This window comes from Humulus lupulus, chromosome 3, assembly GCF_963169125.1.
Source record: "Humulus lupulus chromosome 3, drHumLupu1.1, whole genome shotgun sequence".
Taxonomy (NCBI): Eukaryota; Viridiplantae; Streptophyta; class Magnoliopsida; order Rosales; family Cannabaceae; genus Humulus; species Humulus lupulus.
The window spans coordinates 147,479,721-147,506,445 of record NC_084795.1 but is presented as its reverse complement, the minus strand read 5'-3'; the positions used below and the strand labels follow the sequence as shown (position 1 = coordinate 147,506,445).

The 26,725-nt window shown below is 36.5% G+C and overlaps 1 protein-coding gene across 1 annotated transcript in view; it reads left to right on the top strand.

Annotated features, from left to right (window-relative positions):
- The first annotated feature begins 9,824 nt into the window (after positions 1–9,824).
- The window catches only part of LOC133825127 (amino-acid permease BAT1-like), a 32,469-nt gene continuing 15,568 nt past the window's right edge, over positions 9,825–26,725 (top strand). The window contains exons 1-3 of the mRNA XM_062258115.1: positions 9,825–10,120; positions 10,507–10,643; positions 10,836–11,062. Coding sequence (XP_062114099.1) covers positions 9,825–10,120; positions 10,507–10,643; positions 10,836–11,062 — 660 coding nt within the window. The remainder of the gene's footprint in view (positions 10,121–10,506; positions 10,644–10,835; positions 11,063–26,725) is intronic.

Below are 26,725 nucleotides of genomic sequence, written 5' to 3'. Positions count from 1 at the left end.
CACACTCATCTCTCTCAAGACTCCCTTCTCTCTCTAGAAGTTTAGAGCACCATTGAAGAAAGAAAAAAAAAACTCTACAAAATCATAAGGTAAAAATGACTATGTCATTTTTTTCTCCATCTCTTTTTCTCTTCTTCACGGCTAGTTTTAATAATTGTTTTCTACTTCATGAAACACCATTCATCTCAGCCCCTTAAAAGTTGAAGAAGCTCCATTGAAGGTTTCACAAAAAGCTTGAACCAAAGTTAAAAAAAAGGGTGAGTTCTCTTGTTTCTTCTTACCATCTTTCTTTTCCTTCTTCTTCCTATGTTGACCTGGCCTTTAAGGGTTCTAAAAGTATAAGCATATTGGTTTAACACTCACCACATCCATCATCTCAAACCTAGGTGTGGTTGATGCAAGTGTGAGCACCATCATCTACATGCATGCAAGCTAAGAAGGAAAATTTTGAAAGAGGTAAACCCTAGAGCAAACTTTTTTTAAGCATCCCTCTCCTTATCTTTTTCTAGCTTTATAATCTGATTCTTAGTGTTTATGGGAAGGAATTTAAGTGTGTGAAGTGTTGAGAAGTGATCTGAATCACTAAGAGCTCAACCACCCCAAAGGCTTGAATATAAAGAGGTAAAAATCTTGATTAATTGTTACCATAACATTTTAATGAGTTAAGCAAATCTGAATTTGATTGTCGTTTTGTGAGTTAAATTAGTTATTTGGGTTGTAATGAGGTTATTTAGTGGGCTGATGATGCATGCATGTTGTTTATGTGTTGTTTGGTAGCTTGAAATCCAAAGTTCCATAAGATCGGTTGATGCATGTTTGCTTCCGAAGGGTCAAATCATACCTAAACGACCTAATTATTCAATGAGAGTTTTTGTAATGCGTTATTTGGAAATATTACATGGTTTTAACATTTTTAACCACTGAAAAACGTTTTATAAAACTCAAGTTATGAGCTTTTTGGGAATCTATTGCAAGCTGGATTAAGGTTTGGCAGTTCCAACCTTAAAACTTTGAATAGTTAGTTGAGTGGGTAAAAATTATTATTTTTGGCTAAAATGTTTATTGAATTTTCTGGACATATTGAATATTAATTCCATAAAACATTTTTTAAAAATTCACTATAGTTTGAGAGTTATAAATTTTCCAATTTAGATGTTCAAAACTATTTGCTGCCAAGATGGTGTTGTTACAGTGGCTTCCATCAGGCCAAAAACTAGGTTATTGGTCAAATTTTCAAATGGGACTTTCAGTATTTCATTATTTAGGAAGATTACTTAATTTTAGCATTTTCAAACACCAAAAAATATTATGTCTAGGTCAAGTTATAAGCTTTTTGTGATTGATCTGCAAGCTGGAGTGAAAAACTAACAGCTTTAAGAGTGCATTTTTGAGCAACGTTTGGACAAGTTTAAAATCAACATTTTTAGATGGTTTTAATTATTTATACTTTTTTTATATTAATTAACAGCTCTGCAAGAGTTGACTAAGAAATACCTCATAGATTGTGTGTTTTGTTTTTTGCTAAAAAGGTTGTCAAATCAAATAATGTTTTGGACATATTTCTTTTTCTTAAAGTAAAAATAAGATAACTCTCTATAGATTAAGGGCTAAAATTTAAGTGGCTTAAAATATAATGAGGCTTTACATTTTATTAAAATATCTTAAGATATTACTCTTGTGTGAGATATGATGAAAACTTGTTTATCTAGTTAATTGAGAAAATAAAATTATTTTGGATAATAAAACTTATGGGTTTCTTAATTTACTAAAAATTGACCTTTTTAATTTACAATTTTAAATAAGTGGGAGACAACATTTAACACTTTTATTTTTTAAGGAAAATAAGAAAGCGGTAATGAAAGTTTTCTTTACGCTTAAGAAAGTGGTCTCTTCATGCAATCGGGAATTTATTTCCAAATTTCCGGCACCAATATTTGTAGGCATGTTTTTATGAATAATGTGATAAGGCTATAAATTTAAGAGTTTAGTCTAAGTTTTAAGATTTAAGAGAATTTGCTTTTAAAGTATTGAAAATTTGTTAAGTTCATTCTTAATCGTTGTGTGGTTTCACATAAACTTAATTAATTAAACATCATAATTAATTAATCAAACGCCATAATTAATCTGAGCCACTGTGTGGTTTCACTACAATGTTATCTAAGCATGAAGGCTCGTTTCTGGATAGAAGATTTCCACGAGCAAGCCCTAAGGAATCCGGGTAAGACAACTTCTGATATGTTTGGCTACAACACGTTAATGGCTAGTTTAGATAAGTAAGATATAAGCTAATAATTTGAACTAGTCTTAAAAGGTTTAATCAAGACCTTGGTCCTAGATGGTTTGCATACTCATGACAAAGGTAAGCAGTTTGGATAGCTACCGCGACGACTACGAACTCTGGCTAGCTATTGGAAACCAAGTAAGAAACCAGTTCGCCACCGGTGACGATGTAAATAAGGTCGGTTTGCCACTGCAATATGTAAGAAGTCTGGTTTAACGCCCGTGACAGAAGAGTCTGGTTAAACTAAATCGTGCAACATAATTAATATCTAATGGCAGCAACAATGTCCCAAGAGCTTCAGTAGATTTAAGTTATAATTAACTTAACAAGTAAGAACAATACTCCCCAAAATCTTAATTCTTCTTTACAAAAACATACTCACAACTTCAACCACAACAACCATTCATTAATTCAAAATTTAGAAAAAAATTGGAGCATATTCCATTAAGATTAAATACCACCATATAAAAAATATCAATATTTTAGAATCAAATCCCATATATGGAAACCATGAGTTCCACTATTATCTAAGAAATTTTAACAAGAAATTGTCCAAAACTAAGCTCTAATAAAAGATTTAGACCATTAAAAGTTAGGGCTTCAAGTAGAAAAAACAAAACCTTATTCTAATTATTTTTTCTTCTTTGTTACTATCGTTAGTGACCAAAATTTGGCATGGTGGAGAGCAACTCCGTTCAGGTACTTCAGAGCAATGGTGGCTGGATTGTTTAGTTCTTGGGCTGGTGTGTGGAACGTGAAGTCAGGCCTAAGACTAATTTGAACAACAAATAGAACCAAAATCAACTAGGAGCAGAGAAGAAAGGAGTGCGGAGTAGCACTGGTGTTCATAAAAAAAATAATGACAGTACTAGAGAGTTGCAAGCCAAAAATGTGGTGAGCTCACACGACTTGGTGAGAACACATGTCTTCCTAATTCAACCTTTCTCAGTTAAAATCACATAAGTTTCTCATAAAAATTCCAAATGAGACGATTCAGAATAATTTAAGAAAAACATCTATAACTCATATATCATTAGTTCCTGATAAGGTCATTTTTATATTAATATTTGATAAGTTTTTCCATGCTTAGATGGTGTTATGATAACATTTTTAGTAGTTTTAACTTAGTTTCGTGACTTTACAACATATTTTCTACATTATATTTTATGATGATAAATCTGACATTTTGATGACAAGTCTAGTTAAAATGAAGTTTTAGGAGTATTCCAAGCTTTCAGGATTGAAATGTTGAAGTGGAGGCAACGTACAAGCTATCTAAGATAAAAAATTGAAGAAATTGAAGGTAGGTCGCAGCTCATAAAACTCAGGCCCCGACACTTTAAATGGAATTGGAGTTTCAGATATTTTTTTTCCAGACAGGCTGCTGCTCAATTTCCAGGCCGTGGCTTGCGATGTCGTTATCAGATTTTTAATTACTTTTTAATTAGAATTTAATTGACACTATAAAGGATTATTAGGGTTAATTTTAGGGAGGTTTCTTATTACGGTTTAGGAGAGAAAAAGACTCATAAAGGGCAGGAGAGAAGACTACAACACTATTGTTTATCTATCTAATTTTTTTCTTCTCTTAATCTCTTTAATTTTAATTATAATTATGTTTGTGATTATGATTACTATTATGGAGTAGGTTCTTTTTAGGTTAAGGGTTAATTCAAAACCCAAGACATGAATTATTGATTGTTGATAATGAGTATTATTATTAGAAGAAAGCTCTCTGTTCTTTGTATTTAACTGAATAATCATTTACAAGAGAAAGGACCCAGTCATTTATATTAGGCTAACAAGAATTAGTTTTAGAAAAAAGTTGTTACAACAGAATAGTTACAAGGCAGTTACAATAACTAATTAATACAATAATGGTTATAACTCTAAAACTCCCCCTCAAGATGAAGTGTAGAGATTTTTGACACTCATCTTGGATAACAATTCCCTGAAGTGAGTTGGAAACAGAGCTTTCGTGAGAAGATCAACAAGGTTATTTTTGGATGGAACATGAATGAGCTTGATGGAACCATTGTGAACTTTCTCTCTGACAATATGATAGTCTATTTTAACATGCTTTGTACACTCATGGAAGACAGGATTTTCGGAGATGTGAATGGCATCATTGTTATCGCAGAAGAGAATGGCGGGTTGTTTGTGATGAATGCTGAAGTCTTGGAGGATATTGAGTAACCAAGTAAGTTCACATGTTGCGTTTTCCATGGCCCTGTATTCAGCTTCAGCTAAAGATCTAGACACTGTAACTTGTTTTTTTTATTTCCAGGAAATAAGAGATTTACCAAGAAATATGCAATAGCCTGTGACAGACCGTCTAGTGTCTAAACAAGAACCCCAGTCAGCATCTGAAAAAACTTTAAGATGAAGATCATGAGCAGTAAAATTAGATTCAACATAAGTGGTTAATTGAGGCTGACTATTTGATGGGAAGAAAAGGCCTTGACCAGGACTTCCTTTCAAATATTGGAGAATCTTTTGGGCAGCCTTTAGATGAGGTAATCTAGGCAAGGATAAGAATTGACTCAACCTATTAACAAAAAGGATATATCAGGCCGTGTAATGGTAAGATAAATCAACTTGCCTATTAAGCTTCTGTATGATGTAGGATCGGAAAGGACATCTCCTTCATCTTTGCTTAACTTGAGATTAGGCTCCATAGGTGTGGATGAAGCTTTAGTGCCTAGATATCTTGTATCACTTAAGAGCTGTAAGAGAAAGGGTCTTTGAGAAACAGAAATACCAGAGTTAGATCTGCCTATTTCAAGACCAAGAAAAAAACGAAGAGGACCACGGTCTTTTAATTTGTATTTTGAGTCGAGGTGAATTTTGAAGTCATGAATAGCTTGATCATTATTAGTGGTGATGACTATGTTGTCAACATAGACCAAAATTGTTATAAAGACACCTGACATATTTTTAATGAAAACAAAGTGATCTGAATGTGATTGTTTGAAGCCATCTTCAATTAAAGTGGAGTTGAGTTTAGCATACCAATGTCAAGAGGCTTGTTTTAGGCCATATAGGCTTTTGTTTAATTTACATACCGATTTAGAAGGAAGGTCCACCTTAGGTATATATCCTTGGGGAATTCGCATATCAATTTCCTCTTCTAAATCACCATGTAAAAAAGCATTATTGATATCCATTTGGTGTATAGACCAATTAAAAGTGGTAGCAAGAGCTAGAAGAAGTTTTAAAGTATTGAATTTTGCAACAGGAGCAAAAGTGTCAATGTAATCAATACCTTGTTGTTGCGTGTATCCTTTTGAAACAAGTCTAGCTTTATATTTGTCTATGGCTCCATTGGGTTGATGTTTTATTTTATAAACCCATTTGCTTCCAATGGTATGTTTTCCACGAGGAAGAGAAACTATTTGCCAAGTATTATTAAGTTCAAGGGCAGCAAGTTTGTCCATCATAGCTTGTTGCTATTTAGATATGGTAGAAGATTTGGCATAAGTGGAAGGTTCTGTAGTGTTGTGAGTAGTAAAAATGTCTGCACGAAAAGAAGGAGAATTTTTTTCATAAGAGAGATATTTATGTAATGGATGAGCAGTAGATGAAGTAGAAATACTGTGTGTACATATATAGTCATTTAAATGACTTAGTCGAGTAGTAAAATGAGCAGATTTTGTGTGTACAGGTAAGGCTTGTGAAGTATCATCCTGCTGGGAAGGTTTATTGTTGGCCAGTTGAGATGGAGTGGAAGGCATGAGAGGGGGCCTGTATGAAACAGATTCGGATTTTGGCAGCAAGTAGTTATGAAAAAAATTGATAATATGAACATTATTGCGAGACTTATAGAGAGGAAAAATATCCTCATAGAAAATAACATCTCTTGAATGATGAACTTGTTTTGTTTCAATATCAAGAAGAGTGTAAGCTTTCATACCTGTAGGATACCCGATGAAGATGCAAGCTCGAGATCGAGGGGTGAATTTACGTCTTTTGCTGTCAAGGGTAGACATATATGCAAGACAACCAAAACTTAGAAGATGTGTATAGTTAGGAACTTTATTATGGAGTAATTCAAAGGGAGTTTTGAATTTTAAAAGAAAAGATGGTGTCCTATTAATGAGATATGCAGCTGTAATGACAGTATAATTCCAATATGATAGTGGAAGATTTGATTGAAAAGCAAGGGCACGAGCTACATTCAAAATATGTTGGTGCTTTCTTTCTACTACTGAGTTTTGTTGAGGTCTATCAACACATGAATGGTAATGTTGAATTCCCTTAGTAGCAAAAAAAGAAGTCAAATTGAATTCCTTAGCATTATTAAAACAAATGGCTTTAATTGTAGTGGAAAAATGAGTGGAAATCAGTGAAAAAAAAAGCTGGAATTATTGTTTGAACATCATATTTTAATTTTAACATATAAAGCCATGTAAATCTAGTATGATCATCAACAATGGTGAGAAAATATCTATGCCCTTCAGTAGTAGTGATTTGAAATGAACCCCAAATATCAATGTGAATTAAAGCAAAGGGAGTATCAGATATATTGTTATTGCAAATAAATGGCAGTCTCTTTTGTTTAGCAAAATGACAGATTGAACAATGCCTATCATGAGATGTATCAGTAGAAAAATTCAGACTTTTATTGATGTTATTAGTGATTAACATGGAAGGATGGCCTAGGCGATTATGCCATAGGTTTCCATTAGTACATACAGAATTATTGGAAGAAAAATTAGAACAAGATGAAATAGAAGGCTTGTCTTGAGCAATTATATAGAGATTGCCAACTCGATTAGCCATCCCAATCTTGGAAATCCGAGTATGATCCTGAATAATACAATGAGAGGCAGTAAACAAGAAAGAATGAGCATTACTTTTCAGATGTGCATGAACAGAGAATAGATTGAACCTAAATTCTGGTACATAGAGAACATCATGAAGAGTTAATTTGTCAGTCAAATGTATTGTCCCTATTTTGTGAATCTTAATATGCAAACCAGTGGGTAAAGAGATAGTGTTTGCAATATTAGTATCATTAAAAGAGGAAAAACAAGAAAGATCATAACAAATATGGTTGGTAGCCCCACTATCAATTATCCAATGTGAAGATGGAAAAGGAAATGAGTTACCAGTAATGTTGGAAACCATTGGCTGAGTTTGGGGAGTGGAGGATTCACTCTTCTGAAGTTGTTGGCTGAGAAGAGATATAAGGCTCTGTATTGAGGCATTGTTGGTAGTAGCATCGATTATGGGAGGGGTCATAGTGGTACTACTAGTTTGGTTAGTGACAGTAGCCAAGTTGATATTGGCTTTAGGTTTGTCATCATTGCGTCTCTTGTCACCATATCCCGGAGGAAATCCATGTAGGAAATAACACTTTTCTTTGAGATGTCCTGGTTTGTGGCAATTAGAACATGTTGGACGCATTTTCTTGGGGCGGGGATTGGTAGTTGGAACAACAGCTACCAAGTTGTGATTAATAGAAGAGCCAAGTTTTCTTTGGCATTCTTCTTGAATGATCATGGAAAAAACTTTGGATAAAGGAGGAAAGGGATCAATCAACAAAATCTGAGCTCTTACAGCATGAAAGGATTCATTAAGACCTGTTACAAACTGTAAGACTTGGTCTTGATTCAAAAAATGAAAGTTATCAACAGATGCAACACAAGTACAAGGAGTTCTAGGCCTTAATTGATTTATTTCATCCCACATTGATTTGAGTTTAGTGAAATAAGCACTTACAGAATCATCACCTTGATGAAGACTAATGAGACTTTCATTGAGTTCAAAGATTCTAGGGCCATTGGCTTGGTCGAATCTGTTATTGAGCTCCATCCACATGGCTGCTGCAGTATCCAAGAACATAATGCTACTCTTAATTTTTGGAGAGACAGAATGTATAATCCACGACATAACCATCTGGTTGCAACGAAGCCAAGCATTGAAGTGAGAATCGGATGGACTAGGTTGTGGGAGGGAGCCATTGAGAAAAGTAGTCTTGTTCTTTGCCCCAATAGAAATTTTAAAATCACGGCGCCATTGGAGGAAATTTTTGTCTGTGAGAGGAGGTGAGGCAAGGATTAGATCGGGATGATCACCAGTCCCTAGAAAATACGGATCGTCTTCATGAGTTGGACGAGGCAGAAGGGTACTGAGCATGGGCAGAATTGAAGTTTGAACAGTCGGTGGTTGTTGTCCAATCGAGGAAGGATGGATTGGAGGTTGTGCGATTGAAGGTTGTGGTCCAATCAGAAATGGAGCTACCAGAGAGTTGTCAATCGGTGGCTGAGTTTGTTTTGGTTCTTCTGGTGCGATGGGATCAAAGCGATTAGAGTTAGAGCTCGCATGACCAAGATTTTCAGTGGCACCATTAGAGAGATCTACACCGATAGAAGGAAGATGTCATCTGGTGCGAGCCATCAATGCCGGAGGAGAAAACGAAGAGCAATCAATCAAAGAGGGTAGTGTCTTCTGATACCATATTAGAAGAAAGCTCTCTTTCTTTGTATTTCACTGAATAATCATTTACAAGAGAAAGGACCCAGCCATTTATATTAGGCTAACAAGAATTAGTTTTAGAAAAAAGTTGTTACAACAGAATAGTTACAAGGCAGTTACAATAACTAATTAATACAATAACGATTATAACTCTAAAAATTATTCTTTAATTTCTCTCAATATTAAATTGCTTCTATTTTTCCAATTGAATGTTATGAATTTTGTGATTTCTTGTTAGGTGGCCAACTAATTAAGATTTTACATTATTCAATTGTCATCTTAGAATTACTACTCACATAATAGTTTAGGATTCTAAGTGTAAGTGATAAATTGCAGTTGATAGTGATGTCAAAAGAATTGCTGATTGTGATGGAAAATAGAACTTAGGTTAAATGAATTATATGCTTCATTAATTTATTGCCTAGATTAACTTGTTTCTATATGACTTAATGCTTTATCTAAGTTAAATAGATTGTATGCTTCATAGATTTATTGCTTAAATAAAAGAGTTAATTATTGAGCACTTCGCCTTGATTACTTATAATAGGGAGACTAGGATAATTGACTGCTTCAGCATTATCTGTGGGGTTAATAGTTTAATTGAGAAATTGGAATAATATTTATTATTAGTGATTAAGAATGATTGTTGAGGGTGGAGATTAACCTTTAACTGTTTCTTAATATTGTAATATCAATTTTTAATTGCTTTCTAGTTTATGTTATTTAATTTTGAGTTTGAAATCTAAATCCCCCTTTTAAGTTTTAGTATTAATTATTGAATAATAAATTGAATAGTATTCCTCATGGGTTCGACCCTTATTTATCACTATACTGAAATAGTTGGTTTAAGGAATTAATAAAATAATTAAATTTGATACGGCATACGACAACCATCAAATTTTTGGCGCCGTTGTCGGGGACTATTTTATTTAATTTGTTATTCATTTTTTTTTTCTCTTTTTACTAACTTGGTCTATTAGTTGTGGTTGATGTTTTTAGGGCTTACATTGAACTTGGTTTGAGACATGGAAAAATGTACTATCAAAACTGTTATGATCCTTAAATGAATAGATATGACTCTTATTCTAGCAATTACAATTCACAATGGGAGGAGTATTCTCATACTTTCTATGGTGGAAATCAATATGTTGAACCAAATTACTACTCTCAATCAGAATATAATGAGTTCACCCAACAATATTCAGATCCATCAATTGGAGATCTCATCAATGCATTGAATGCCAGCACTCTCCAACTTCAACAGATGTCAGAGCAGGCTTATGTGCCTTTTCCTCAACAACCTCCTACAAGAATGTCACAAGATCAGGAGCCATCAATTTCAGATATGCTAAAAACATTGTTGGCTTCAACTATTTAGACCTAAGTTATTCTTTAGAGTACAGAAGTGTCCCTCAAGAATTTTGAGAGTACTATGGGACAAAATTTTTACATCATTAAATAATCTTGAGGTTGAGAATATTGGAGAATTACCCATAGAATTAGAGAGTAATCCAATAGAGAATGATGGTACCCTAACTCTTCAAAGTGGTCCACAACTTGACATGCCACCTCATCCAAAGATAACATTTGATCCAATTCCAACTCAAGAAGTCAACAATTCAACCCCAAAAACATCTTCTCCACCGGAGATCGAAACTTTTCACGTCAGTTGGTCCATCATCACAGAACATGTTACACAAACCAATTGTCAGCTCCTATGTTCCTATTCCTCCTTTTCCGAACAGATTGACAAAATTTAAGAATGAGGAGGAAAATAAGGTGATCCTGAAAATCAATATTTTGCTCCATACAACCATTAAGCAAGTACCACCATATGCTAAGCTTCCTAAAGAGTTGTACACAAATAAAAGGAAGTTGAAAGGTGATAAAAAGATAAGTGTGGGGTAGAATGTTTCTGTTATTCTCCAAAGGAAGTTGCTACCCAAGTGTCAAGACCTTGGGATGTTTATAAATCCATACACTATCAGTAAAAGCAGGTTTGATCATTGTATGATAGATTTAGGAGAACCTATTGATGTTATGTATTATTCTATTTTTGCTTCTTTAAATCTAGGGTTATTAAAAGAAACTAGTGCTATTATTCGATTGGCTAATTGCACTAATGCTTATCCCCTAAGGGTACTTGAAGATGTTTTGGTGCATGTTCAATTTGGTAGGCCATTCCTACTGATTACAAGTACAAAGATGGATGTCAAATCATGGGTACTTATAATAGAATTTGATGGTGAAGTTATACAGTTTGATAAGTTTAATTCTATTGATAAGTACAAGAGGAATAAGGTTCTGTTAAATGACCCACCACAAAAATCATGACCACATCATTTAGTCGAGCTAACGACGTTAAACAAAGCGTATTTGAGGGATTTTTCTTTTCCTTATCTTTCGTTTTATTTTCATTGAGGACAATGTATTGTTTAAGTGTGGGGGAAGGGAACCATTTCATTTTGTCTGTTGTTGGTTTTATTTTATTTTTTCTGTTATTTTTTCTATTTTTCGTATTTTTTTTAAAGTTTTTTTTTGTGTGTTTTCCTGTGTTGGTCTTGTTGAAAGCATTAGTAGATGATGAAACTTTGAATTGTGCCTAAAGTGATGTTAGACAATAAGGAATTTCTCTCAATATTAATTTGTTTCTATTTTTCCAATTGAATGTTATGAATTTTGTGTTTTCTTGTTAGGCGGCCAACTAATTAAGGTTTTACATTATTCAATTGTCATCTTAGAATTACTACTCACATAATACTTTAGGATTCTAAGTATAAGTGATAAATTGCAATTGATAGTGATGTTAAAAGAATTATTGATTGTGATGGAAAATTGAACCTAGGTTAAATGAATTATATGCTTCATTAATTTATTGCCTAGATTAACTTGTTTCCATAAGACTTAATGCTTTATTTAAGTTAAATAGATTGTATGCTTCATAGATTTATTGCTTAGATAAAAGAGTTAATTATTGAGCGCTTCGCCTTGATTACTTATAATAGGGAGACTGGGATAATTGACTGCTTCAGCATTATCTGCGGGGTTAATAGTTTAATTGAGAAATTGGAATAATATTTATTATTAGTGATTAAGAATGATTGTTGAGGGTGGAGATTAACCTTTAAATGTTTCTTAATATTGTAATATCAATTTTTAATTGCTTTCTAGTTTTTGTTATTTAATTTTGAGTTTGAAATCTAAATTCCCTTTTAAGTTTTAGTGTTAATTATTGAACAATAAATTGAATAGAAGTCCTCGTGGGTTCGACCCTTATTTATCACTATACTCAAATAGTTGGTATAATAAGGAATTAATAAAATAATTAAATTTGATACGGCATACAACAACCATCAGTTCCCCCTATAAATGATGGGATCATGGTCAAAATTAGGCATAAAGTCTCAGACTTGTTTGAAGACAAACTGAATAAAAATGAGATTTGAATGAAAAATGTTGCTCAACCTCAAACTTCAAATTTTCCTAAATTTTCATTTTAAATAACAATTTAATTATTAACAATAAAAATTAAAGAAAATAAACCTAAATCATACTAAACTAATGCAAATCCTAATTAAATAGTAGTGAAAATAACTCTATTTCATAGAGTTAACAATGATCGTCAATAAAGAACCTCTGCCCCCTACAAACCCTTTTGATCCCAAAGGCAAGAAGGTTGCTCCAAGAAAGCCCAAAAGAATTCTCAAAAGAGCTTCTTCACCCATCCTCATGTTGGAGGTTCTTCTTGATCCTAAACTTTATGATCATCTCCCTCGATTATGCATTTTATATTTTTATCTTCTTGTTTTCAATATAAAAACTCTAGATTTACTTTTTGCCTCTTTTATTTAAGTATCTACTTTTGCTTTGTAATAATTTTCCAAGACGATAATGCTTCTGATAGTTATCTTCTTTGAATTATGTTATGTAGTTAACATAACTTTCGATCTTCTAAATGTATTTTTGGTTGATCAATCATGATATCCATCTAGTCGATCTTTGTTGTATTCTTATTAATGTAAACTTTATCATCTTCATATTACAAAGAACTTATATTTTTCTTACATGAGCATCTATTATCTTTAAGCTAAACAAAATCGATGTTCTTCTAAAGTGAGGTTCTATTATCTTCATATTAAATGAAACCTACGTTCTTCTAAGATAAGGTTTTCTTATCTTCATATTAAACGGAGCTATGTTCTTCTAAGACAAGGATCTGTTATATTCTTCTAAGATTAGATTTTAGTTATCTTCATGTTAGACATAACCTATATTCTTCAAGAATGAATTTTGCAAACAACATTTTGGACAAAACACTAAATCTATACAATCATAGATATAAAATGACCTCTAAAAAATTTCCTCTTTCTTAATAATATAATTCTTATTCATCATTGTGTTATACAAAATATTTCTTCAAACTTATAGAATTCTATGTTCACGAAACACTTTTCCCTCAATGAATGTGCTTCAATGTATACGACCCTTTTCCCTCCATGAATGTGCTTCAATGTAGAAGACCATTTTCCCATCACTTCCTCAATATTTAAAGGTTCGTGCCAATTAGGTTGTAGCTTTTTTGGGCTAGTTGGAACTCTTCTAAGCACCCACTCTCCTTTTTGAAATGTTTGGGTATTGAACTCCTTAGTATAATAATTTTTTGCTAAGTGATGATATTTTCTTGCCTTATTTGCACCACTTCACAAATTTCTTCTACAAGATCTAGGTTCCCAACAAGTTGCCTATTATTTTCCTTTTCATTGGCTATGATCTTTGTTCTCAGGGTCGACATCCCAACTTCTGTTAGGATTACTACCTCTGTTTTGACACCATGGTGACTGACGATTCTCCGGCCAAGGCTCGTTTGGTGATCCTATATGCCCACAAAACCTTTGGCAATTCTTCCAGCCACTTCACTCATTTATCTTTTAAGTTTGTCTTAATGTTTTCACTAATGACTTTGTTATTTGCCTCAGCTTGCGAATAGGTGGTGGAAGAAAACCTAAGCGTCATCTTTAGGTCATCACAAAGTTCATTTATCTTTGCATTCTAGAATTGAGTATGGTTTTCCATTACAATCTTTGTAGTTGTCCCAAATTGACAAATTATATGCTTTCACACGAAGTTAATTGTCTCAACTCGATTTATTATGGTGTAAGCTTCTACAACGACCCACTTTATATAATAGTCTTTAGTTAATTATACACATCTCTTGCCTTTTTGGAGCTCTTGGAAGCTCTCTGATTCTATTCCCCATTTAGCAAATGGGCAGGGTGCTATGATTGAATTTAGATCTTGAGTTGGTTGATGAATCAGTGGAAAAAATATTTGACTATGGTCACACTTTTTAGCATGCTACGAGCTTCTGTCACTATGTATGGCCAGTAGTATCTTGTTGTAAGAGCCTTGTGGGCTACACTTCTTCCTTCCAAGTGATTCCCACACATACCCTCATGCATTTCCCCAATGATGTTTGCTACTTTTGAGGGTTGGAGGCATTGGTATGGCCTTTTAAGTGATTTTCCATATATTCATCTATTTATGAAGGAATATCTTTGTGTCTTCAACTGCAAAGAATGTGTCTCCTTCTTATCTTCTGGCTCAGTTCCAACGATGATAATGGAGGATGGGATCCATGTAGCACTTAGAATTTAGCTAGCATACAACACCTGTTTATGATCACAGGTTCAATTGATTGATATTTTCGTGTGCTTGGTGCAATCTTTATTAGAAGCTTTCTTTGTCAGTTCCTTAGAACATTGATTCATTTCTCATGGCACCAATTCGAAATGATTCACCAGAATCACTACTCGATCATTTCACTTTTTCATTCGAGTCTCTTTTGCTTAAAAAATCCATGCCACTCATCCAAACACGAGAAATGAATCTCTCCAAAATCTAAACTATTTAATCCAATTAACAAAAATTTAACTTTTGGAAAACCCTAATTGAGAAATTTAGGTCATCTCATTTAAACCCTAGTTTAGATTTAGAAAATCCATCCCCGAAGGACCATACAAGAATATAAAGCCCATGAAGACTACAAGACCTTTAGAAGCCCAAGATATGTCTCGTTGTATTAGTTTTGTCATTTTTTCATTAGAAATAAACTATGAGTATCTGGTTCACACACATGTGTTTTATAATGTATACTTATTTAACAACTATTACTTGAATGCCTCACATGCTATATAGAGTAGAACCATCCACGTCGCATATCAAATTATTTGCTTTGCCTACTATGTTTTTTTCAACGGCTAGAAAAGTAGTATAATTATTTTTCCTTCATAAATTAAGAATTACATAATATAAAATTAGATTTAATTAGTTAAATTGGATACTATCATATAAAAAATAGATAGATAAGACATCCCTTTAGTTACACTGGACTCAGAGAATCACAAGTTATTTTTTTCAATGACAATGTAGATGACCCACTGACTTACAATCAAGCGATGACTGATTCTAATAGGAAAAAATGGCTTGAAGCCATGAAACTTGAGATGGAGTCTATGTACTCCAACTCAATCTAGGATCTTGTAGATCCACCCCAAGAGATGAAACCAATTGGGTGAAAATGGATGTATAAGAGAAATAGAGGAGTTGATGAGAAAGTATAGACTTTTAAAGTAAGTATAGTAGCCAAAGGTTATGCACAGAGAGAGGGGTGTGGACTATGAAGAAACATTCTCCCCTGTGGCTATGCTAAAATCCATTTGCATCCTCTTATCCATAGCCAACTTTTTTTATTATGAAATTTGCAAATGGATGTCAGAATGACATTTCTGAATGACCTTCTTGATGAAAGTATATTTATGATGCAACCAAAAGGTTTTGTGGAATGAGGTCAAGAGCAAAAGGTTTGCAAGCTGTAACAATTCATTTATGGATTGAAGCAAGCGTCTAGATCTTGGAACATAAGATTTGACCAAGCAATTAAATCTTATGGCTTTGAACAAAATTTCTATGAGCAGTGTGTATACAAGTGCATCGATAAGGAGAAAATGGTCTTTCTAGTAATTTACGTAGATGACATATTACTTATTGGGAATAATTTGAATATGTTATCTAATGTTAAAAGATGGCTAGCCAACCAATTCCAAATGAAGGATTTGAGAGAGGCAAGTTATATTCTTGGGATACAGTCAATCCATAATGCAAGAAAAAATAGTTGGCACTGTCTCAAGCATTTTATATAGATAAGATACTTACGAAGTATGCGATGCAAAATTCCAAAAATGGAAACTTACATTGACATGGAAGTCATCTCTCGAAGGACCATTGACCAAAAACTCCCCAAGAGGAAGAGGAGATGAGATTGATACCTTATGCTTTTGCAATAGGAAGCTTAATGTATGCAATGTTATGTACCAAAACTAACATATGCTATGTTGTGGGTATAATCAGTCAATGTCAGTAAAATCAATGATTAGATCACTGGATAATAATCAAACACATTCTCAAGTATTTTAGGATACTGAGAGACTATATTCTAGTATATTCTAGAGATAATTTAATTCCACTGGGATATGCAGACTTATACTTCCAATTCAATCAAAATGCTAGGAAATTTACATCCGGATCAGTCTTCACACTTGGGGGTGGAGCAGTAGTATAGAGAATCATTAAGTAATCGCAGATTGTTGACTCCCCTATCGAAGATAAATATGTAGCTGCCAATGAGGCAGCTAAAGAGGTTATATGGCTTAGGAAGTTATTAAGTAATCCAGAAGTAGTACCAAATATCGACAAACCAGTTACACTCTATTGTGACAACAGCGGAGTGGTTGCCAATTCCAGAGAACAAAGAAGTCATAAGATGGTGATGCATATAGGGCATAAGTACTACCTCATTCGAGAGATAGTACACAAAGAGGATGTGATCATAGAGAAGATCGAATCGATAAACAACCTTGCTGACCGACCCCTTTACCAAGATGCTAGCGGCTGTAAGCTTTGAAGAACTTTACTTAGGATTAGGATTATGCAACATGACTCACTTGCTTTAGGGCAAGTGGGAGATTGTTGTAAAATATTTACTGATAACTTAATAAAGATATAATTTCACTAATATTTGTATTTTATTTACATGACATTTATTTAGAAAGAGCTAATGTTATTACACGTAACCTTGAATTAAGTATATATATGGAGATGTATACATAGGAACATTTAATACAAGATAATAACATAAAAAATGTCTGTAATCACTAATATAAAAGTGGGAGATTTTTATATTAATAATGATTATGAGAATGATCTATCTTCTATCTTAGACAAGATAATTTATCCAGTCTGTTACGTGTTGTTGACACATGGAGATAGGGGTGTCGTATACAATATAGATTGTATAGGACTAGGGTTACGATGAATGAAAAGAACTTCTAATAATCTCTGTTAAAATTTAGAAATTCTTCATTACTCACTCGATGGTTGTTTGAGACTTGACCTTAATCCCGAAGTAAGAATAGACTCCTATTTGTAGTTCTATGAATTTTGACTTATCTAGTACAGTTTAGAAAGAAAACATAGACCTAATTCCTGATCTCTTCGATTCATAGGAATATGGGTAGCTAGGAACATACTTCACAGATATCAAATCCACTCCTTCCTTGATTTTAAGTAGATCAATTATTTATCTCAGTATTGATAGCAGTACTTGAACATAGAGTGCTCAATTTCTGTTGAGAACAAAAATATTATCTATATATATGCTCATTAGATTATCAAGGGCATTGATAGATAAATATATAATTAGAGAGGGTAAATACATTGACCTAGTTCTAATTATGAATAATTATTGAAAGGACATAACTCATGTAATTACTATATCAATGGAAAACTATATGAGTTATAACTTCTAATAATATAACACTTCAAGTTGTTAGAGTGCAACTATGAATTTTTAGTGGGAAAATCTCATAATTAACAAATTAATTTATTAAGCCATGAGTTAGTGTGATAATTATTTGTTGGAGTTTACAACTACAGGTCCATTAGTCCCCAAACTAGCTTGATAACATAAACAAGATATTTGGTGATCAAAAGAAATATTAGAGATTATTTCATGAATTATTATTTGAGAAATAATAAATTATATTTTATTATTTGTCAAATAATAAAATAAGAGAAAATAAAACATGTTTATATTTTACTAAAAATTAATTTTAGAGAAAATTAATCATACATGTTATTTGTAGTGTAAAAAAGTAGTATGAATAAAAGAGAGAAAATAAAATTGAAAAGCCCATGTCGCTTGGAGCTACAAGGTTGTAACACCCTACCTCCTTAGAGTCGTTACTAAGTGAGTTTTAAACGTGCAATTAACTCGCTAATCGAGGTTTTAGGTTAAAAGTGTAGCATAACTATAATAAAAATCATATAATTTGAAAATATAACCATTCATTGAAATTCTAAAGCGTTATACATTTGGGATCCCAAAACACCGTTTAGGAATATTTACAACTCAAAATATGATTAAAGTTGACTAACTGAAAAAATTAGGTGTAATACAAAACATCTCCCAAAAATACCTCTGGCCGTGGTAGCCAGGTAGGTTGAACATGTACACGCCGCTTCACGCTCTCCGTACTCATGGTTGATCGACCTTTCCCTTGCCCTTACTTGCACGATAGAGCACCCGTGAGCCGAAGCTCAGCAAGAAAACTCCACACAAGCAATCAACATATGCATATCTATCAATCAACATATCACAAAGCCGCCAATAGGCTAAACACATAACAACCATGTCGTCCCAGGCGCTTTACCAGGCCCTGGGTTCGCGGTCTACACCGTGAGGATATCCCAGGTATCCAATAGGGGTCTAACCCTGGCAACTTGCACTCTGCGTGCTTAACGCTACTCTCGGCCCCTTGCCGTTCCCGGCCCTTGCCATACATTTACAAATATGCAACACATAGCATATACTTAACAAATACTTAAACAAATACAAACATAATTAATAGGGTTACGCCCTGCAACACAATCACATAGGGTCGTGCCCTGCAATACAAACTATAGGGCCATGCCTTACTCTATGGGTACAATAGTTTTCTTACCTGTGTCCCGAGCTTTCCGAGCACCAATTTCCCGAGCATAATCCTCTAGTTCGAGACTCGCTGAAAACCTAGTCACAACATATCAACAACAACCATCAATCAGGTTCTAATCCATTAAATAACTTTGGGTTATAATTCTAGTCTCTATGACCTTGAATTCTATTAATCCGGGTGATAAAATCCATCTCAAGCCTTAACTTTTGGATTCCCAAGCCTAAAACCTTCTTGGAGTCCAAAATCCCACTAAGTGTCGTGGCCCCAAGGCCCTATGCCACGACCCGCCTTAACCAGAGGCTCAGCCTCCATTCTTGCCTATGCGCGTCGCGGCCCAACCTATAGGGTGCTACGGCCCGCCCCTCTTTCTGGCCTCTCAAACATTATAGAGGGTCGCATCTTACCAAGAACAATGTCGCGGACCGACCCTTAAAACCTAGAAAAATATCCCATTTTCACAACCAAAACCCAGCCAATTTACCCCAAAATCAATCCCACATCTCAAATTAATCATTACAATAATTCTAGAATTACCACAGCAACAAAACCTAACAAAACTAATCTCAAAACTCATCTAAATAATCAAGAGTGATCCACTATTCAACTTACATACAGAAACTTGTAACTTTTGCAAAGCTCAGCATAAACTCAGACAATTTTAATACTAAACCTCTTACCTCAAAGATGAATTGAGGACACACTTGTTCTTCAACTTCCCAAGCTTACTCCTCCCATAATCCAAGCCTTAGATTTCTGAATTCCTAGCTCAATTTCCCTAGAACTTTCCTTAGCCTTCAAGCTCCCAAAGAGAGAGAGAAACCGAGTGATAGGGAGAGGGTCGGTTTATGCCAAGTTCCTTAGTGTTTCTTATGTTTGTCTTACTTATCCTAAGTCACTTAAGTTACCTCCAAGGCTCGGGGTACCAAAAACGTCCTCGAAGGCAAAATGGTAAATTTCTCGATATTCCCTCCTATACATTATAACTTCAAATATATCTCCAAATATTTATTTTCATAACCCGATAACCCAACAAAATGTCTAATACCCGAAATACCCATCGACTTGCCCCAAGTCGGGTTTCAGGTCCCGTTGTGACTTCCAAGCTAAACCGCTCCCTAGGACTGTCTCGGATCGTGCATCTCAAATATATCACCACATACACGTGGTGACAATCACAATATATACAAATATTGCATTTATGCCCTCAACGGGCTAAAATTACAAACATGCCCTAATAACTAAATGGGGCCCACATGCATATTTAATTCACCTAAACATGCATTTCTAATCACATACTCATCAAATTCACATATTCAAATAATAAATCACTTATTGCCCTCCAGGCACGCTAATCAAGGCCCTAAGCCCTATTAGAAAATTTGGGACACTACAACTATCCCCTCCTTACAGAAATTTCGTCCTCGAAATTACTCGAATAACTCGGGATACCCCTCCTACATAACTGATTCAAGTTCCCATGTCACCTCCTCAACCTTGTTGTTCCTCCACAACACTTTCACCAAGGCGATGGTCTTGCTCCGCAAGACTGTGTCCTTCCGGTCAAGAACCCGAACCAGCTTCTCCTCACATGACAAATCCTGATCCAACTCCATGTTCTCATCACTCAGTACATGTGTCGAATATGATACATATTTTCAGAGCATGGATACATGAAAGACATCATGAACCCCTGATAGAGCTGGAGGCATCGCCAATCTATAAGCTACCTCTCCAACCCATTCCAGAATCTCAAAGGGGCCAACAAACCTAGGGTTCATCTTGCCCCGAACGCCAAACTGTTTCACTTCTCTCAAGGGTGAAACCCTAAGGAGCACATGGTCACCGACTTGAAACTCTATGCCCCTACGTTTCAAGTCCGAGTAACTCTTCTGGAAACTCTGGGAAGCGAGCATTCGAGCTCTAATCTTTTCAATCGCCTCCTTGGTCCTCTAAACCATCACAGGACCTACGTACCTCCTCTCACTCGTCTCATCCCAATGGATAAGTGATCTGCACTTCCTCCCATATAGCATCTTATATGGAGCCACCCCGATAGTCGCCTGGTAACTGTTGTTGTACGAAAACTCAATCAGAGGGAGATACTTACTCCAAGATCCCCCAAAATTCAGCACACATGCCGCAACATATCCTCCAATATCTTAATTTTCCTCTCAGACTGTCCATCCGTCTGCAGACTCTCCCAAAACTTGGAGGTGAATGTGGGGTCTCTGTTGGATACTATCGACCTTGGAGCCCCATGAAGTCAAAATTTTTTCTTCACAAACAGATCAGCATACTGCTCCACAGTATAAGTCGTCCTAACAGGTAAAAAGTGGGTGGACTTGGTATACTTATCCACAATCACCCATACAGAATCATGCTATCCCATGGTCTTTGGCAAAACAACCATGAAGTCCAATGTGATATCCTCCCACTTCCACTCTGGAATCCCTAAAGCCTACAATAATCCTACTGGCCTCTGATGTTCAGCCTTTACCTACTGACAAGTTAAGAACTTAGCCACATAATCCACCACATCCCTCTTCATTCCTGACCACCAATACAAGTCTCTCAGATCTTGGTACATCTTCGTCGTACTTGGATGTAAAGAATAAGGAGTGGTATGAGATTCATCCAAGATCTCTCACTGGATATCAGAATCCATTGGAACACAGATTCAACCCTTGTACTTAAATAATCCCATCTCCGAGATAGAAAAGTCCTTAACCACTCTGACTAATACACTCTCTCTGTGCTCTCTCAACCGGGGATCCTTCCCCTGTGCTTCCTTGATCCTCTCAAGAAGTGTAGACTAAAGAGTGATGTTGGCTAACTGACCAACCACCAACCCTATACCCGCTCTAGTCATCTCCTCAGCTAACTTATCAGATATTTGCCTCGAACTGAACAATTGTCCTGTGCCCTTCGACTCAATGCATCAGCCACTACATTAGCCTTCCAAGGATGGTATATGATATCACAATCGTAATCCTTTACCAATTCTAGCCACCGTCTCTGGCGCATAATTAGATCCTTTTGAGTAAAGAAGTACTTTAAACTCTTATGGTCGGTGTATATCTCGCACTTCTCCCCATATAGATAATGTCTCCAAACCTTGAGTGCAAATACCACCACTGCCAATTCCAGATCATGCGTGGGATATCTCTGCTCATATTCCTTTAACTGGCTCAATACATAGGCTATCACCTTTCTAACTTGCATTAGCACACAACCTAAACCATGTCTGGAAGCATCATAGTAAACCACAAACTGCTCATTGTCTGTCGGCAGATTCAACACTGGGGTGGTGATCAGTCGCCGCTTTAATTCCTTGAAACTGTTCTCACACCTATCTGTCCACACATACTTAATCTTCTTTTTCGTCAATTCAGTCAACAGTGTGACTATCCTAGACAACCCCTCAACAAACCGTCAGTAATACTTTCGGAACACTGCTCAGTCTAGGCCAATCTCTTATTGCCTCAATCTTACATGGGTCAAATAGTATCCCCTCCTTACTGACAATATGGCCCAGAAACGTGATTTGCGGTAGCCAAAACTCTCACTTGCTGAACTTAGCATATAACCTATGCTCTCTCAACCGCTACAATAGTAAACGCAAATGTTGCTCGTGCTCTGACTGGGAATACACCAGTATGTCGTCAATAAACACAATCACGAACTTGTCCAAATAGTCATTGAAAACCCTATTCATCATGTTCATAAAAGCTGCTGGGGCGTTGGTTAATCCAAAGGACATAACCAGGAATTAATAGTGTCCATATCTTGTGCGGAAAGCGGTCTTTGGTATGTCCTCCTCTTTAATCCTTAACTGATTGTAACCTGATCGGAGGTCGATCTTAGAAAAAACGATCTTTCCCTGTAACTTTCAAATAATCGTCGATCCTAGGTAGTGGGTACTTGTTCTTAATAGTCAAATTGTCCAGCTCTCTGTAGTCAATACACATTCTTAAATACCCATCCTTCTTCTTAACAAACAACACTAGAGCATCCTATGGCGAGAAACTCGGTCTGATGAACCCCAAATCCAATAACTCCTGCAATTGAATCTTCAATTCCTTTAACTCTGTTGGAGCCATTTTGTAAGGTGTCCTAGATACTGGCATTGCCCCTGGCGCCAACTCTATAACAAACTCGATCTCTCGATGTGGCAGCAACCCTAGAAAATCTGCTAGAAATATATCTGGAAACTCACATACCAATCTGGTCTCACTCAGCCCCACCGGCACAACTCTGGAGGTATCTACAAAGTTTGCTAGGAATCCCATGCAACCTTCCTACATCTGGTTTCTAGCCTTTAATGCCGAAATCATAGGTACTCGTGGTCCACTAACTATCCCCACAAATACAAAGGGTACTTCCCCTTCTGGTTCAAAATTCACCATTATGTGCTTGCCATCAATCGTCGCCCCATACTTCGACAACCAATCCATCCCTAGGATCATATTGAAGTCATCCATCTCTAACTCAATCAGATCAATAGACACCTCCCTACTGTCTATCTCTACTGGAAATGCACTAATCCATCTCCTAGAGAGTACCAGTTCCCCAGTCAGCAACAAAGTCTGAAAACCTCTAGCATACAAATCACTAGGTCTACATAGCTGATCTATCACTCTAGCAGACACAAACAAATGAGTAGCCCCCGAATCAATCAATGCAGTATAAGAAGAACCAGCACTAGAAATCTGACCTGTCACAATTGAGGGGCTAGCCTCAGCCTCAATCTGAGTCAAGGTGAATACTCTGGTAGGAGCGAGACCACCGCCCTAATTCGGCTCTTCTTTCTTGGCTTGTGGGCAGTCCTTCTTGAGATGATTGACACTCCCACAGATAAAGCAGGCCCTGATCCTGCATTCTCCCTGATGTTGTCGTCTGCACTGAGGATACACTGGGAAACTCCTCCAGTTGTCACTTCCGCCCTGACAGCTGCTAAAAGCACCCCATGCCCTCCTATCCGAGCTAGGAGGAGCAAATGAATTTGGGACCTTTCTCTTCTGTTCACTGGGGCCACTACCCTGACTAGATTCAGTAAAAGGAGGCACTGTCCTCCAGGCATCGCGCCTACCAGCACCCTCTCTCAAAATCTGATCCTCGGCCCCCTCAGTTGTAAGGGCCTTGTCCACTACCTGAGCATATGTAGTAGTCTCTGGATCCAAAGTAATCTTAACATCATGGCGCGATCATGACATTCAACCCCCGTACAAACCAATCCCTTCTTGTCGCATCAGTCGGCACCAAATCCAGTGTGAACTTCGCCAACCGGTCAAATCTCAAAGCATACTCAGTAACTGTCAACCGGTTCTGAGAGAGGTATAAATTCGTCAACCTTCACAGCTCGGACTGCAACACTGTAATATTTCTCATTAAAGATTCTTTTGAATTCTTCCCAGGTCATAACTACAACATTTCTTCTCTGAGTCACTACATCCAACCAGATGTGAGCATCCTCTCTGAACATGTAGCTGGCACAACCTACCTTCTCATTCCCTTCCACCCTCATGAAATCCGGGATAGAGGAAGTCATATTCATCTACTGCTCTGCCCGCAGTGGGTCTGGTCCACCCTCGAAGGTGGGAGGATGCTGCTTCCTGAACCTCTCATACAAAGTTTCCCACCTATTCTCCATAACAGGCTGAACTAGCACTGACGTCACAGCCTGCTGAACTTGTAACCCAGTGCCCTAAGGAGGCGCATGTTGCGTCAACTCTTGAAGTTCTTCCTCTGTTCGATGCAGTCTAGCTTCCATTTTGGCAAACATCTGTTGCCAATTCTATGGGGCAAGTGGAGGGTCCTGACCCTGGTTGTCATCCTCGGCCCTACTGCCACGGAGTCTAGATGATTGTCGAGGCATCTCAACAATATGCCTGCAATCAAAGACGCTGCTCATCAGGCATGATAACAACATCCTAAATCACCTACCTTTTCACAACAACCAACCATAACAGCCGTCCACAATACACAAATAGCATACACCACTCATGGGGCCATGCCCTGGCATCATGCATATGTTAACACATTCATCATGCTCTATATAAAATAACCAGGCAAACAGGGCATTTAAACACATAATCAAGTATATAATTCAATCATTACCAACCAACCCTGAGTCGAGCTTGTCACTGACAGTGGGCATACATGTTCAGTCAATCTCTAGGAACCATAAACCTTGGCTCACTTTGATACCAAGTTGTAATACCGTACTTCCTTTGAGTCGTTATTAAGTGAGTTTTAAATGTCCAATTAACTCGCTAATCGAGGTTTTAGGTTAAAAGTGTAGCTAAACTGTAATAAAAATCATATAATTTGAAAATGTAACCATTCATTGAAATTATAAAGCGTTATACATTTGGGATCCCAATACACCATTTAGGAATAATTACCACTCAAAATATGATTACAGTCGACTAACGGACAAAATTTGGTTTAATACAAAACATCTCCCAAAAATACCCCTGGCCGTGGCAGCCAGGCAGGCCAAACATGTACACGCCACTTCACGATCTCTGTACTCATGGTTGATCAACCTTTCCCTTGCCCTTACCTGCACCATAGAGCACCCGTGAGCCGAAGCCCAGTAATAAAACTCCACACAAGCAATAAACATATGCATATCTATCAATCAGCATATAACAAAGCCGCCAACAGGCTAAACACATAATGGCCATGACGTCCTAGGCGCTTTACCAGGCCCTGGGTTCGCGGTCTACATCGTGAGGAAATCTCAGGTATCTAATAAGGGTCTTACCCTGGCAACTTGCACTATGCGTGCTTAACGCTACTCCCAGCCCCTTGCCGTTCTCCACCTTCGCCGTTCCCGATCCATTCCGTACATTTACAAATATGCAACACATAGCATAAACATGACAAATACTTAAGCAAATACAAACATAATTAATAGAGCTACGCCCTTCAACACAATGACATAGGGTCGTGCCCTGCAATAAATACTATAGGGCCACACCCTGCTCTATGGGTACAAAAGTTTTCTTACATGTGTCCTGAGCTTTCCGAGCACCGATTTTCCCAGCACAGTCCTCTAGTCCGAGCCTTGCTGAAAACCTAGTCACATCGTATCAACAACATCCATCCATCAAGTTCTAATCCATTAAATTACTTTGGGTTATAATTGTAGTCTCCCGGACCTTGAATTCTATCAATCCATCCCGAGCCTTAACTTTTGGATTCTCAAGCCTAAAACCTTCTTGGGGTCCAAAATCCCACTAAGTGACGTGGCCCCAAGGCCCTATGCCGCGGCCTGCATCTACTAGAGGCTCAGCCTCCATTCTTGCCTATGCGCGCCATGACCCAACCTATACGGTGCCGCAGCTCGCCCCTCTTCCTAGCCTCTCAAACGTTCTAGAGGGTCGCGGCTCACCAAGAACAATGTCGCGGCCCGACCCTTCGAACCTAGAAAAATATCCCATTTTCACAACCAAAACCCAGCCAATTTACCCCAAAATCAATCCCACATCTCAATTTAATCATTACAATAATTCTAGAATGACCACAGCAGCAAAACCTAACAAAACTAATCTCAAAACTCATCTAAATAATCAAGAGTGATCCACTATTCAACTTACATGCAGAAACTTGTAACTTTTGCAAAACTTAGCATAAACTCAGACAATTTTAATACTAAACCTCTTACCTCGAAGATGAATTGAGGACACACTTGTTCTTCAACTTCCCAAGCTTACTCCTCCCATAATCCAAGCCTTAGATTTCTGAATTCCTAGCTCAATTTTTCCTAGAACTTTCCTTAGCCTTCAAGCTCCCAAAGAGAGAGAGAAACCGAGTGATAGGGAGAGGGTCAGTTTATGCCAAGCTCCTCAGTGTTTCTTATGTTTCTCTTACTTATCCTACGTCACTTAAGTTACCTCCATGGCTC